Consider the following 13,878-nt stretch of genomic DNA (forward strand, 5'->3'; position numbering starts at 1 on the left):
CTGATGGGTGGGTGGGCAAGCCGCCCTGCTCCTCCAAGCTCTCAGGCTCCCCAGCCTACCTGGTCCCCCATTTTCCTGGGCGGCCAGGTGCCCAGGCGGCCTGCTTGATGTGCTGGCGGACTAGAGAATTTCCTGCGTCCCCAGAATCTGAGACTTCCCTGACTTCCAGGATGCCCAGATTGTCTGCTTCCCTAATCGTTGTTTTTTCCATCTTTAACCCACTTTAATTAGTTGGCTTTTTTTAATAGTTTCTCTCTGAAGGGCTTTATATATTTGAAGCTCTTCTTCATGACGTGCAGACAGGCTGAAATCATTCTGATTCAGTGTGATTTTCACACAGAATTAGGTATTTGAGTGAAATATAATAGTTGATCCTCTCTTCAGTAGTCACTGTGATCAGGTATAAACGGTAGCACAAGAAGCAAGGCAGGAGAGAATCAGAGTCAATAATGGCACCTTCCCCCCCACACTAGCTGAGCAATAGGGAAGGAATATGGCCATTGCAGGCAATGGCATTCCCCCGTTCAACATCCAGTCAGCCGAGCACTCCATAAACATTGGTAGAGCTGTGTTAGAAATAGAACTGGTCAGAAACTGCGATCCCTCTTCCTCAGAAAATTCCCACATTTCATTCCGAATTGTAACAGAGAGCCAATATTTTGACATTTCCCACAAAAACCACAATTCAGAGCAATTTCAGTTTGGGACCATGAAGAAGTTTATTCTGATAATGTCTAAACATGTCATTTTAATAATCTTGAAACTTTTTGTTTCAAGAAGGTAAAAATGTAGCATTTCAATAAGGAAAAATATTTTGGTTCAATCTTATCATTTCCTTTTTTAAAAATGTTTATATTATATTAAAATATTAAATATAATATATTATACACCTAGAGCATAAAACCTGGCAAGTCAAGTGTGAAAGTCTAATTAGGCAGGTGAAAAAATAATTTGAAGAGCAACTAGCAAAAGACTCAAAAACTAACAGCATTTGTTTTAGGTACATCAGAAGCAGGAAGCCTGACAAAGAATGGGGGTGGGGGGGCACTAGATATTTGAGGTGCTAAAGGAGCCCTCAAGGAAGACAAGGCCATTGCAAAGAAGCTAATTGAATTCTTTGCATTGGTCTTCACTGTAGAGTATATGAGGGAGATCCCCACACCTGAGCCATTCTTTTTAGGTGATGGATCTGAGGAAGCATCCCAGACTGAGGAGCCACAAAATCATGAGGTCTAGATTAGTGGTTACCACTCAAGAAAAAGATCTTGGAATCATTGTAGACAGTTCTCTGAAAACATCCAGTCTAGCTGCAGTAGCAGTCAAAAAGCTAACAGAATGATAAGAACCATAAGGTAAGGGAGAGATAATAAGACAGTAAATATCATAAGGCCACTATATACATCCATGGTACACTCACATCTTAAATACTGCATGCAGTTTTGGTCGGCCCATCTCAAAAATAGATATTAGCAGTGGAAAAGATACAGGGAAGGGTAACAAAAATGATCAAGGTTATGGAACAGCTTCCATAGGAGGAAAGATTAAAAGGACTGGGACAGTTCAGTTCGGAAAAGAGACCACTACGGGGGGATATGATCGAGGTCAATAAAATCATTAACGATATGGAGAAAGTGAATAAGGCAGGTTATTTACCCCAGGAAATGCTATTTCCCCCTTCACAAAGGACAAGAATCAGAGATCAGCCAAAGAAATTAATAGGAAGCAGCTAATGACTCCTGCTGTGTTTACGGGCAGGTTACTTCTACTAGAGATATTTTGTTGCCTTCATGATAGTTTCCGAACAGTCCAGCTTAATCAATGTATGTATTACATCATCCAAGAACGCAGTGTAACTAGTCCGATTTAATCTCACTATCCATGTCATATACAGTAGCTATAAATGATTACGGACGAACCCTCCCAAACTTCACATTGCAACAGGACTAAGAAATGGTGCCCAGATCCTTGCCTCCAGCCCTAAATTATGGTGCGTCTTTACTTAAAATACTACTGCAGCACAGGGGCAGTGCTGCACCCGTAGCACTTCAGTGGAGACGCTCACGACAGGGCTAGGAGGTACGCCCATCTGTGTCGTTAATCCCCCTTCCCGAGAGGCGGTAGCTAGGTTGACAGAAGGATTTTTCCATGGACCTAGCACTGTGTATGCCAGGGGCTATGTTGGCGTGGATACATCTCTCGGAGGGTGTGTGTGGATTGTCCACACTCCAGAGAGACGTAGCTACACTGATGTTAATATTCAGTGTAGATCAGCCCTTATACAGGTGGAAATAGAGTGAAAGGATATGAAACAGTTAAAAATCAAATCTCTAGAGAGGGTGGGAGCAGTTGTCAAGTGCTGTTTGTGAGGCTCAGGCTGACATAGCCGAGGGCCCTGCAGAAGGGCCTTCCTAATCTACCCAGGGTTCTGAAGCCCTAGGTGAGACACTCGTGCACACAGACTGGTTTACTGTCTGAAAATCCTTTTGCTCCCATGTTGCATTGTATTTTTGTTGTTAAGATGAAACACAGATGTTTGTTGTTGTTGTTTTTTTAAGAAAGCTGGTCACTGTGTTAATTATTCATCACAGCTCCCAAAGGAAAGACTTGAGGGCTCCATGCCCAGATGGACCAGATGAGAAGTCACTGTAGATACACAGGAGGCGATAACCTAAGAGTGGGAGAGTCTGGGGATTCCATCCCAGGACAGGTGAAGGCAAGAGCCCAAATATGTGAGGGAGTGCACAAAATATTGTGAATACATGGAAGAGCCAGTTCCAAAGAACACTGTGATGGCCACCAGGAGGAAGATGCAGGTGGAGGGGTCTTTGCACCAGTCCTCCATGGATTTGGCCAAAGAGGATTCAAAGGGGCAGCTAGACCGTTAACTCTTGACGCGTTTCACGTTGGCTACATTGCATTAGGCCAGAATGGCCTCACCACAGTGGCAACTGTGATAACGCAGTGGGAAAAATATTGTGCATATGACTCCTGTGACATCCATCGGAGATCCTTAAGTGGATGAAATGTGCCAGACAAATACATGGAAACCATAGCTATCACTGCCAAAATGGACCTTCCTAAGGGACAGATCAGCATTTAAGTAGATCCATCTTCCCATCACATGACATTTTAAAGCATCACTTTGAATAGTTTCCAAGGTATAAACAGAGGAACTATTAATGGCACAGATACCATCCAAAAATGGGACATGTAATGTCATGTTACCGAGAGAGGAAATTTCATTTTGCTGCATTTACTGGCCCAAGCTGAATTTAGCTCTTCAGATATTTGTGCAAGATGAGTAAATAAAAATCATTTAGAAAATGGAGAAGCTCAGAGAATTCCCTGTCCCCACCCTCTTTAAGGGCATGATTCGCATCAGTGAAATCAGTTGTGCAATTGGCTTTTAAGGCACACTGGATCCAGCCCTAAATCATTACCACGTGTTACAGATTTGACTGAATTCAATAATACCAAATGGCTAGGCTTAATCAACTTTTATGAAGAAAAGATTATTAGTAACAGATAAATACAGCATAACAGAGAAAGGAGGACTACATATGTTACCAACCCATCTGGATGGTAACAGTGCAGAGGTCACACTGCCTTAAAATCTGAACTTCACTGTGTGTGTATATATATATATAGTTGAGGGGTTTTTTAATCTCTTATCTTTGACATGTTTTTGAATGTTTTTGTTAGGCTGGCACAGACTCGAAAGTAAACAGGACAACACATATAACTAGCTTAATATCTATGTTAATATAATATCTATATTTGAGAAGTTGGCAAAACCTTAGAAGCATCCTCTACCAGTAAAACCTTGTTATAAAGCCCACGTTAGTGAGGCGTTAGCAAAATTATTTCTCTTGTCCTTGTTCTCTGAGATTACCAGAGTTCACATCTCCCCTCGGCTAAATAGCATAACGTGAGTAAAAATTGTTTTGGAAGATCTTAAGATGAATACAATTCATACTTGTATAAACATATCTACTATTATGTATAATATTATATATGATATTGGCAAACACTATAAAACTTTTACATAGGTAGGTAGATAGATAGGTAGGTAGATATGCAAGACAGAAGGTTGCAGAAGCCAAGCATAGGAGAATACCTAAAGGCTGTCAGGATGAATGTGTTTCTCTAGCCATGTTGAATTCTCCTACTGTATACAGAGCAAGGGTCATGCAAAGGTTACATCATCTAACAGTATGGTTTCAGCATGAATATAACACATTCTAAGTACAATGTACTTTACCTATTCACTACTTTCTTATTGTGGTTACACCACTTCTCCTTTTTAATTGCACTTATAGCTGCAACAACAAACACATCCCATGATTTCATTAATATATTTTGCCTGTGTGAGTTGAATGCATCTATTTTCTATTGGTTAGTAAAAGGCAATTTGGATTTGCATTGCTGGTTCATGATTCTCTTTGTTAGACAGTAGTCGGTAGTCGGTTTCAGCAAAAACAACAGGGAGTCTTGTGGCACCTTAAAGACTAACACATTTATTTGGGCATAAGCTTTCGTGGGCTGGAATCCACTTCGTCAGCTTATGCCCAAATAAATTTGTTAGTCTCTAAGGTGACATCAGGACTCCTCATTGTTTTTGCTGACACAGACTAACATGGCTACCCCTCTGAAATCAAGATCAAACAGAAAAGGAGTACTTGTGGCACCTTAGAGACTAACCAATTTATTTGAGCATAAGCTGTAGCTCACGAAATTTTTTGCGAATACAGACTAACACGGCTGTTACTCTGAAACAAGATCAAACAACTCCCAAAAGAAAGTCGCATTGAAGAGCATTATGGTTTTAGGAGTTAAATATCCAACTAAAAACAATAGGGAGTGGGTGCTTTTTATTTCGGTAGTTCCAAAATTCCACACTCAATATTTAGCTGCAAATTTGGCCTAAATTCAATTCCCAAACATTTGTTAATGTAGAGTAAAGTTTACCCACTGGTGTCTTGTGCCATTCAGATATGCAGAAAGAAATGAAGAGTTGAGGTATTTTCCATGCCTGAAACGCAATGTTATCTTTTCTCACTTTAGCTGGCAACAACAACTGGCAACGGTGCATTACAGAGAAAACATAACAATAAAAGGGTCTAAAAAATGCTCATTTGTCTTACCAAGGGCCAACCACCATCCACATGGAGATCTGGCAGGTTCCAGTCTTAAAATCCCTCCAGGTAGGTCTTGTGCCCTTGATTAATGGCTTGTGCCAGTTTGCTGGATCAAAACAAGGACCCCTCTTAATTTAAATTCAGCCTTTGTACCCAAAAGGCTTTCTTTGTTTTTCAGGCCTCCTGAAACAGGTAAAACCAATCACTGCTACTTATCCCAAAGGACAAAGCTTTATAGGCTAGGTTTTGCATTACTCAACCCGAGTGATTCCAGATTCCATGGGAAACCCACTGTGATGGTGCACCCCATAGTGCTTTATGGGGAAATGCTTATAAATGTATATATGATATAACTGGAATACGTTTTGTGCGACATATGCCATGTAAAATGTCTCTGTAGAGGTTGTGATCTACTGAATCTATTCCTCCTATTTGTATGCATGTATCATTTTTGTGTTCGAGGTTATGAATATTGGCTGTGTACTTGCTTGATTTCTGGGTAGCCTTGGTAAAATATTTCATCAGATTTCTGAGAGAAGACTATTCTCAGTGAGTACCCAGTCAAGAACCGCTTAAGCCAACAATGAATTTGGAGATGCCAATCCACATCTGAGCTTTCCCAGGAATGTGGCTTGACTGGTAAGGAACTCAGTCTTGCAGGGACATGTGACTTGCCCATGTGACTCCAAAACTCCATCTTGTAACTGGATTCTACACAGGGAGAGGGAGGGGCATCCACCCAGAGGAGAAAATCTCTGGGAGACCCCTCCATTTTATCTTCAGCTGGCTCAAGGGATAGCCTCTCCACCCCCAAGGATACCTGAAAGAAACTGGAACAGAGGACAGTGACTACAGGGGGGTGAGAGTGATTTCTGGACCCAGAGTAGGGGGAGTCTAGTCTGTAAAAGGAAGCTCATGGAAACTTTGCTGAGGGTGAGGCTTTTATCTGTATTCAGTTTTATTACAGTATTAGAGATAGATCAGCGTGTTTTATTTTATTTTCTTGGGAATTCACTTTGTTCTGTCTGTTACTACTTGGAACCACTTAAATCCTACTTTCTGTACTTAAAGTCACTTTTTACTTATTAATTAACCTGGAGTACGTATTAGTATCTGGGGGAGGGGTGCAAACAGCTGTGCATATCTCTCTATCAGTGCTAGAGAGGGCGAACAATCTATGAGTTTACCCTGTATAAGCTTCATACAGGGTAAAACAGATTTATTTAGGGTTTGGACCCCATTGGGAGTTGAGCATCTGAGTGGTAAAGACTGGAACACTTCCTAAGCTGTTTCCAGGTAAGCCTACAGCTGTTAGGGGACGTGGTTCAGACCGGATCTGGGTTTGTAGCAGGCTAGCAGATCTGGCTCAAACCAGGTAGGACTCTGGAGTCCTAAGCTGGAAAGGGCAAGGAAGCAGGGGCAGAAGTAGTCTTGGCACATCAGTTGGCAGCTGCCAGGGAGGTTTCTGTGATCCAACAAATCACACCCACCCAGCGAAACCAGAACACACAAATACATATAACACTTATTGAATACAAAGGGCCATGAATATTTTCTGGGCACCTCTTAATATGACAGTCTATGATGTTGTCATGTTTCCTGAGTTTTTGCTCACCGACTTACAGATAACATTTTTAAAGTTAATGCGATAGTCTCAACACCATGCCTGTGTTTGCCATTTCTGTCACTGATGTGTGTATGGGACCAAATTCTCAGTAGGCATAACTTACTTCCAATGCTTTGTTTGTATGTAATTTTGTCAGGTGATCCTTAGAAACCTGAGAAGAACAAACCCACACAAAACTTTTAGCATCGACAACCAGGCAACGATCAGATATAAATGAGATGTGGAGATCCATGAAACAGAAAGGGCTGTTGGTGAGTAAGTAGAAGGTTGTACAAAATAAGTGGACTAGTACTGTATAAGGCAGTGATGAAATGCCCCTAAGTGGCTCACTGGCACATGCCCTTAACTCTAAGAAAGACCCTGTAATGAAATCTTCCAAACATGACCAGAGTTCACCCAAATATTCACTAGTTCGAATAACTCAAATATTCAAAAACTAGAAGGCAAATAATGAGCACACACACCTCATTATTATTATGAAATATAAATGATTTTTCAGCCACTCTCATTATTAGAGGACCCAGCTCATGCTTTTAAAACACTTAATAAATCAATAAATAATAATAAAAATAATGCCTATTGCTTACATCAGTAGCTCTCTGAGCACTTTACTGTCTTTTTCTTTAACGTTTCTCTCCTATCAGCACTCTGGGAGACCGGGCAGTGCCACCATCCCCATTGTAAGGATGGAGAACAGAGGCACAGTGAGGCTAAGTGACTTGCCCAAGCTCAAAAGGGAAGTCCATTGTGGACGCAGAAATTGAACCCAGGTTTTCTATGTCCTCAGCCAGTGCCTGAACCACGGGACCAGCCTGCCCTTCCCTTGAGGATGGCAACGTGGCCTTAGCACAAAATGGTTCTTAACTGGGAGTTGAGCAGCTCTGAGAAGCTGGCTCCTTGACGACTTGCCAAATCATAGCTGTTTGGTGCAGATCTCCTTGGAAAACCTGCCCCTTAGGTTTTTTTGGTGCAAGACAAACAAGGTTGGTAATTCACAAAAACCAAGATAATGATGTAAAGGACTCACTCCCCACTTTCACTCCTGTTTACCATTAAAAAACCCATTCCCAACATTTAAATTCACGGAGAATAAATCTTACTGTGTAACATCCTCATAAAGGCCTCTTTCACTTCCTTGTTCCTCAGGCTGTAGATCAGGGGGTTCAACATGGGGATCACAAGGGTATAAAACAAAGAAATGATTTTGTCCTGATCTATGGGGTACTTTGAACTGGGCTGTAAATACATGAAAGAGCCTGTTCCGTAGAAGATGGTGATGGCCGTCAGGTGGGAGGCGCAGGTGGAGAAAGCTTTGAGTTGGCCCTTGGCAGAGTTGATCCTTAGGATGGCGACCACAATGTATATGTAGGAGATAAGGATGATCAAGATAGTAAGTGTTACCACCACAGCGGTACAGGTGAAATGAACAATGTTTGTGATGTGGGTGTCAGAGCAGGACAGTTTCAGGATGGGGGGTACATCACAGAAGAAATGGTTGATGACATTCGAGTCACAGAAGGACAAACGGAATATAAACATAGTTTGAACAATTGCATTCACGCAGCCCACTAGGTATGACCCCAGCACCAGCAGCATGCAAAACCGCTTAGACATGATGACAGTGTAGCGCAATGGGTTGCAGATGGCCACGAAGCGATCGTATGCCATGACACCCAAGAGGTAACATTCACAGGACAATGCGATGCAGAAGAAGAAGAATTGCAGAGCACACAAAGGGAACAAAATGACTTTTCTCGCTGATACTAAAGTAATCAGTATGCTGGAAGTGATAATGGTGGTGTAACCAACATCTAAGAGGGCCAGGTTGCTGATGAAAAAGTACATGGGGTTGTGAAGCTGGTAGTCAGTCCTGATTAAGGTGACCAAGGTGAGGTTCCCCACTAGGATCAGCAGGTAGATCAACAGAAACATCACAAGGAGGATGACCTGCAGCTTTGGGTCTTGTGTGAATCCCAACAAGACAAACTCACTCACTGCAGTGTGATTCCTCTCCGTCATTTATCCCAGATGCACTCTCCACTGTAGGTGAGAAAGTGAGGCCTACACTAAAAAAGGAGACAAATGAGGGCTGAATGCAAACACCTCAAACTTTGTTACTTTCAACAAAGCATACACTCTCGGCAGTGGATCCATCTCAGGATTCCATAAGCCTCACACCCACCATGAAGATCTCTGTTTCCCTCTACTGTCTGACCTACATGTAGTGTTCAGAGTCCAGCACTGGCTTCAAGCTAGGTTTTCTAGCTCAGGGAGTGGTGGCTCATGCTCTTGAGATCAATCTTTGCGGCTAACAACCCACCCACCTGCACAATGTCGTTTCCACAGTCAGATTCTGATACAATCACCCACATCAATTAGTGAGACCACTGGGCAATGAGACTTTTTGCAGGGCAAAGTACTACTTGGGGTGCGAACGTATATGAGGCATGGGTGCTTATGCACTGTCTTTATGGAGCCAGGCTAGTTGTTTCATTAGCAATAAGGGATATGGGCAGGCAGGGAGTTGCAGGAAAGAGAACTTTATTCAGCAGCCTGGGGCTACCCAGCGTTCTATGCAAAGCCTCTAGCATTTGTGCACAAGTAGCCTGACCCCTGTTCGCACTCCTGAGCTCCTGATGTCACAATAAACTAGGTCCCTCCAGAAAACTGACCCTCTTTCTCCAGTTCCACTCCTCACATTACCGCAGTGACTCAGCTCTTAAAGCTGCACGGCCATGTTTATCGCAAGCCCAGTTTTACAGCCCTGCCTTTCTGAAGAAAAAAAAAGTTCCTTCACTCAGAGCACCAGATCCAATACCTTTCCTCATGTGAGCAGCAAACTTACCCCAGCTGGGAGGTGGTGCTATTCACTTCGACGGGAGCAATGGTGGGTTCTGATGCTATTTGGCATGTCCATGGGGATGATCGTCTGGCCCTCAGTGTTTAAGTCTCATAGGCTGGAATCCATGAAGGGACTCAGGCATTGCAGCTCCGAGTATCCTGGCACCTCACGTTTAGGTGCCTAAACAAAAACAAGCACAGCAGTGCAATCCAGAAAGCCGAGTTAGGTACCTCCCTGTAGAATCATAGAACCGTAGCGGTCGCAGGGACCGCAAGGGTCATCCAGTCTCACCCCCTGCCAAGAGGCAGGATTTGTTGTGCCCAAACCATCCAAGGCAGTTGGCTCTCTAGCCTCCTTTTGAAAACCTCCAGCAAAGGAGCTTCCACAATCTCCCTGTACAATGAATGGGGACAGATAGGCACCTTAAAATGTATTCCATAACAGCCCACAGCATGCCAGGTGGGAAGTCTCCTAAGCTTGCCAGTGGGACCCACCGATTTGCGAAGCACTGCCCCTTCCTCACAGATCGGCACCTCCCTTCCACCTGAATTTATGTGACTCTCTCTACTAGCAACCCCCACACAGGTACCCCTCTCCTGGCTTCGTAGCAGTTTCTTGAGGGAATGAATTGGACACCAGCCTCGTTCTACACAAAATGGCGGAAGGAGGCAGCTGTGGTGCTCCTGCCCCCATGATAACTTTTGGCCCAGTGGTTAGAGAACTCACCCGGGATGTGGGAGACCCAGGTTCCATTCCCCTTCCCTGAAAGAGAGGGAAGAAAGGATTTAAACAGGTATCTCCCACCTCTCAGGAGAGCGCTCTAACCTCTGGCCTCTGGGATATCGTGTCTCTCCTGTTGAAGCTGTTCCACTGTGGATAAAGAAAGAATAATTGGCGCAGGGGGACTGGACCCAGGGTCTTCTGCCCATGAGGTGTGTGCCCGAACCACTCGCACTCTCTGGTCCAATAATTTTGGCATCCTCATGTTCCACTGCCCAGCTCTCCTCAGCCACTGCCCCTTTGGCAAGGATTCCCATGGCCACAGAAGGCAGGAGCTGAATGTCAGTCCCTTCACTATCTTTACATCATCTCCTTGTCTCCTGTTTCTCTGTCTGTACAGAGCAGACCAGTCCTCCAATCACATGGCCTCCTGCAGGTCGAGGATGCAGGACCAGCGCAAGGATTAACACGGAGTCAGTGGAGGCAATTGTTTGAAGAGGGGACACAATTAGAGAGCTTGGCTGAGAGGAGGCTTTTCTGGGGGGAGGGAGAGTAGAAGCTCCTGCTAGACTTCCCACTGTTGAGCTCAGATGCCCTCCTTTCTTCCCCACACTTCCCAGTTCTGTTCTGACCTCCCCCTTCCCCTGGAAGCAGAAGCACCAAGGGAAGGGTGAGCCTACCCCTTCCCCACTGCAGTGTGGAGAAGGGGGGAGTTTGGGGTTCCTTCCCTTGACCCAGGAAAAGTAGAGGGAAGAAGCGCCCCCTCCCTCCACCTAGTGAAACAGTCCTGGGGAATAATTGTGGGGCAATGGTGGTGGTGGTGGTGGGGTTATGTGTGGGGAAGGGCACAGGTGGCTCGACTTTCCATCCCACCAGTTATGCCACTTATGGTTCTGCTCTGTCAGCGTCTCTGAGCTCCCAGAGAGAAAAGGTCCCTTTGAGGACTGTCAAGGTTCCTTCCCCACTCTGAACTCTAGGGTACAGATGTGGGGACCTGCATGAAACCCCCCCAAGCTTACTTTTACCAGCTTAGGTTAAAACTTCCCCAAGGTACAAACTATTTTACCCTTTGCCCTTGGACTTCCACTGCCACCACCAAACGTTTATCTGGGTTTATTGGGAAAACGTTGTTTGGAAACGTCTTTCCCCCCAAAATCTTCCCAACCTTTGCACCCCACTTCCTGGGGAAGGTTTGGTAAAAATCCTCACCAGTTTGCATAGGTGACCACAGACCCAAACCCTTGGATCTTAGAACAATGAAAAAAGCATTCAGTTCTTGAAAAGAAACATTTTAATAGAAGAAACAGTAAAAAGAATCACCTCTGTAAAATCAGAATGGTAAATACCTTACAGGGTAATAAGATTCAAAACATAGAGAATCCCTCTAGGCAAAACCTTAAGTTACAAAAAAGACACACAGACAGGAATATTCATTCTATTCAGCACAGCTTATTTCTTCAGCCATTTAAAGAAATCATAATCTAACGCATATCTAGCTAGATTACTTACTAAGTTCTAATACTCCATTCCCGTTCTGTCCCCAGCAAAAGCATCACACAGACAGACACAGACCCTTTGTTTTTTCCTCCCCCCAGCTTTTGAAAGTATCCTGTCTCCTCATTGGTCATTTTGGTCAGGTGCCAGCGAGGTTATCCTAGCTTCTTAACCCTTTACAAGTGAGAGGATTTTTCCTCTGGCCAGGAGGGGTTTTAAAGGAATTTACTCTTTCCTTTATATTTATGACAAGGACGATCTCTTATACATCAAGGGATCACAGGAAAATAACAACCCTACATTGTTCAAAACTCAGTTCTTCTTCAGGGCTTGAGGCATCCAACTGGGTTTTTGAAGCCCTAGTGTTTGGACAGTGGATATTCCCCCCACACACACACACACAGATTATTCTACCATTTCTCCAACGCCCAACCCTCCACCACATCCATTGCTGTGACCATCTCACAAAAGACCTGGCTGCTCCAAGCTTTCCCTCCCACCACACGCACACACACATGCAATTCAGCTCTCCTCTCCACCTTCCTCCTTGTCATACATACACAATACACATGTGTGGAAATCTGCCAAAGCCAGGATTCAAAAATCACAGAGCAAGGTGGGCACTGGGATCCAGCCATCTTGAACCACCTTGTTGTTCTGAGGCCAGGCTGCCTGCAAACCCTCTGGCTTTCAGCGCTCCCCCTGCACATGAAAGTTTACCTTGAATAACTTTTGAAATGTTCCTTTCCTCAGAGGGTCAGTGGGTGCCAGACACTAGCTGGGATCAACCCCGAGAAGGTGAGAACAGTCTGGGGAGAATCAGAGCCCCAGTGGGCCCAGGGCGTTCACAAAACAACATGATGTGAACTGTACAATTCTGATATCCGGGGACTTTTCAAGGGGCTCTCCCTTGCACGCATGACTCCAAATTTAGTCCATTAACCCTACCCTAGACCTCCACGAGGATCAGCAATTTTCAAGACAGTCTGAGTAAAGCTGTGGATTTTAGAGCCAATGATAAGTGAGTCGCAACCCTTTCTACAGCAGAGCTACTGCTCTGCTCTAATGAGCCAGATCGTCAGCATGTGTACATGGAAAATTGGCTTTAGTGAACTTAGGCAACGGACACCACCTGAGGATGCAGCCTTCTTTGAAAAGTCAGGATCTCTGGAGTCAATAAATCTGATCTCCATGAGATTTGGCTCTGAATCAGAATTAATTCAAAATTGCCAGAACCAAAAGAGAATATTTATTCCACTTCCCTCAGAACCAGAGCAATTAAACCTACCTGCAGGAGGGAGACGTCTGTTACTCTTGACTGCAAAGCAGATTGTGTTTGGAGGTCTGGTTTATAGACTTGTTTCAGTGGCATTTGGGGATGGACTCCTTGGAGAACCCCAGAGTTCTTCAGTTCAGGGCAGACACAGATGGGATCATTAAAACCTTCACGTCCCCTAGGGATAACTACACAAAGACATGTTGTTTCCAATTATTGCTCAAACTTCTGGATGTTTTCTTTCTTCCCCTTTTCTTTGTTTCAAAGAGAACTGGCCCATTCCTCCCCTCCCATCCCCCGAATCCTGATCAGATGCTCACGGGGTCACTCACCTCAGAAGGTGCAAAATGTGATATATATTGGAAAATAGATTCAAAACTGGTCCCTTTAATTAGAGCCCTGCAAATCCACAGATATCCGTTTTATATCTGTGGACCATTTTTGTGGATGATGGACCGGATGCAGACACAAACTTTGTATCTGGAGCCCTGAAAATCTGTGGATACTCACTTTATATCCAGGGATCATTTTTGCGGATCGAATGCTGTTACAAATTTTGTATCCACACAGGACGCTGGTTTTAGACTCTTGAGAGCTACAGCCCCATTGAAAATTGCTGAAAATGTCACTCAGGCACTTTTGATGTCAGCCCAGGTGTTTAAATATGGGCACTCAAAGTTAAAGCACTTTTTTTTTTTAAATTTGAGCACTCACCGTCTTTGCCTCACTTCCTCACTATGTAAAATGCAGATAATACTTTCCCTGGAACTTTGTACTGGTC

The 13,878-nt window shown here is 44.0% G+C and overlaps 1 protein-coding gene across 1 annotated transcript; it reads right to left on the reverse strand.

The window, feature by feature from the left end:
• Positions 1-7,845: 7,845 nt before the first annotated feature.
• Positions 7,846-8,787, reverse strand: LOC141989145 (olfactory receptor 5AR1-like). Its single transcript, XM_074955517.1, has one exon. It carries the CDS (start codon positions 8,782-8,784, stop codon positions 7,846-7,848), a length of 939 nt encoding a protein of 312 aa, XP_074811618.1. The 5' UTR covers positions 8,785-8,787.
• Positions 8,788-13,878: the final 5,091 nt, after the last annotated feature.

The sequence above is a fragment of the Natator depressus genome, chromosome 6 (genome assembly GCF_965152275.1).
Source record: "Natator depressus isolate rNatDep1 chromosome 6, rNatDep2.hap1, whole genome shotgun sequence".
Classification (NCBI taxonomy): Eukaryota; Metazoa; Chordata; order Testudines; family Cheloniidae; genus Natator; species Natator depressus.

What these genes read in the sequence shown, in the direction of transcription:
- LOC141989145 (XM_074955517.1), bottom strand. Translation starts at nt 8,784, where the DNA reads ATGACGGAGAGGAATCACACTGCAGTGAGTGAGTTTGTCTTGTTGGGA.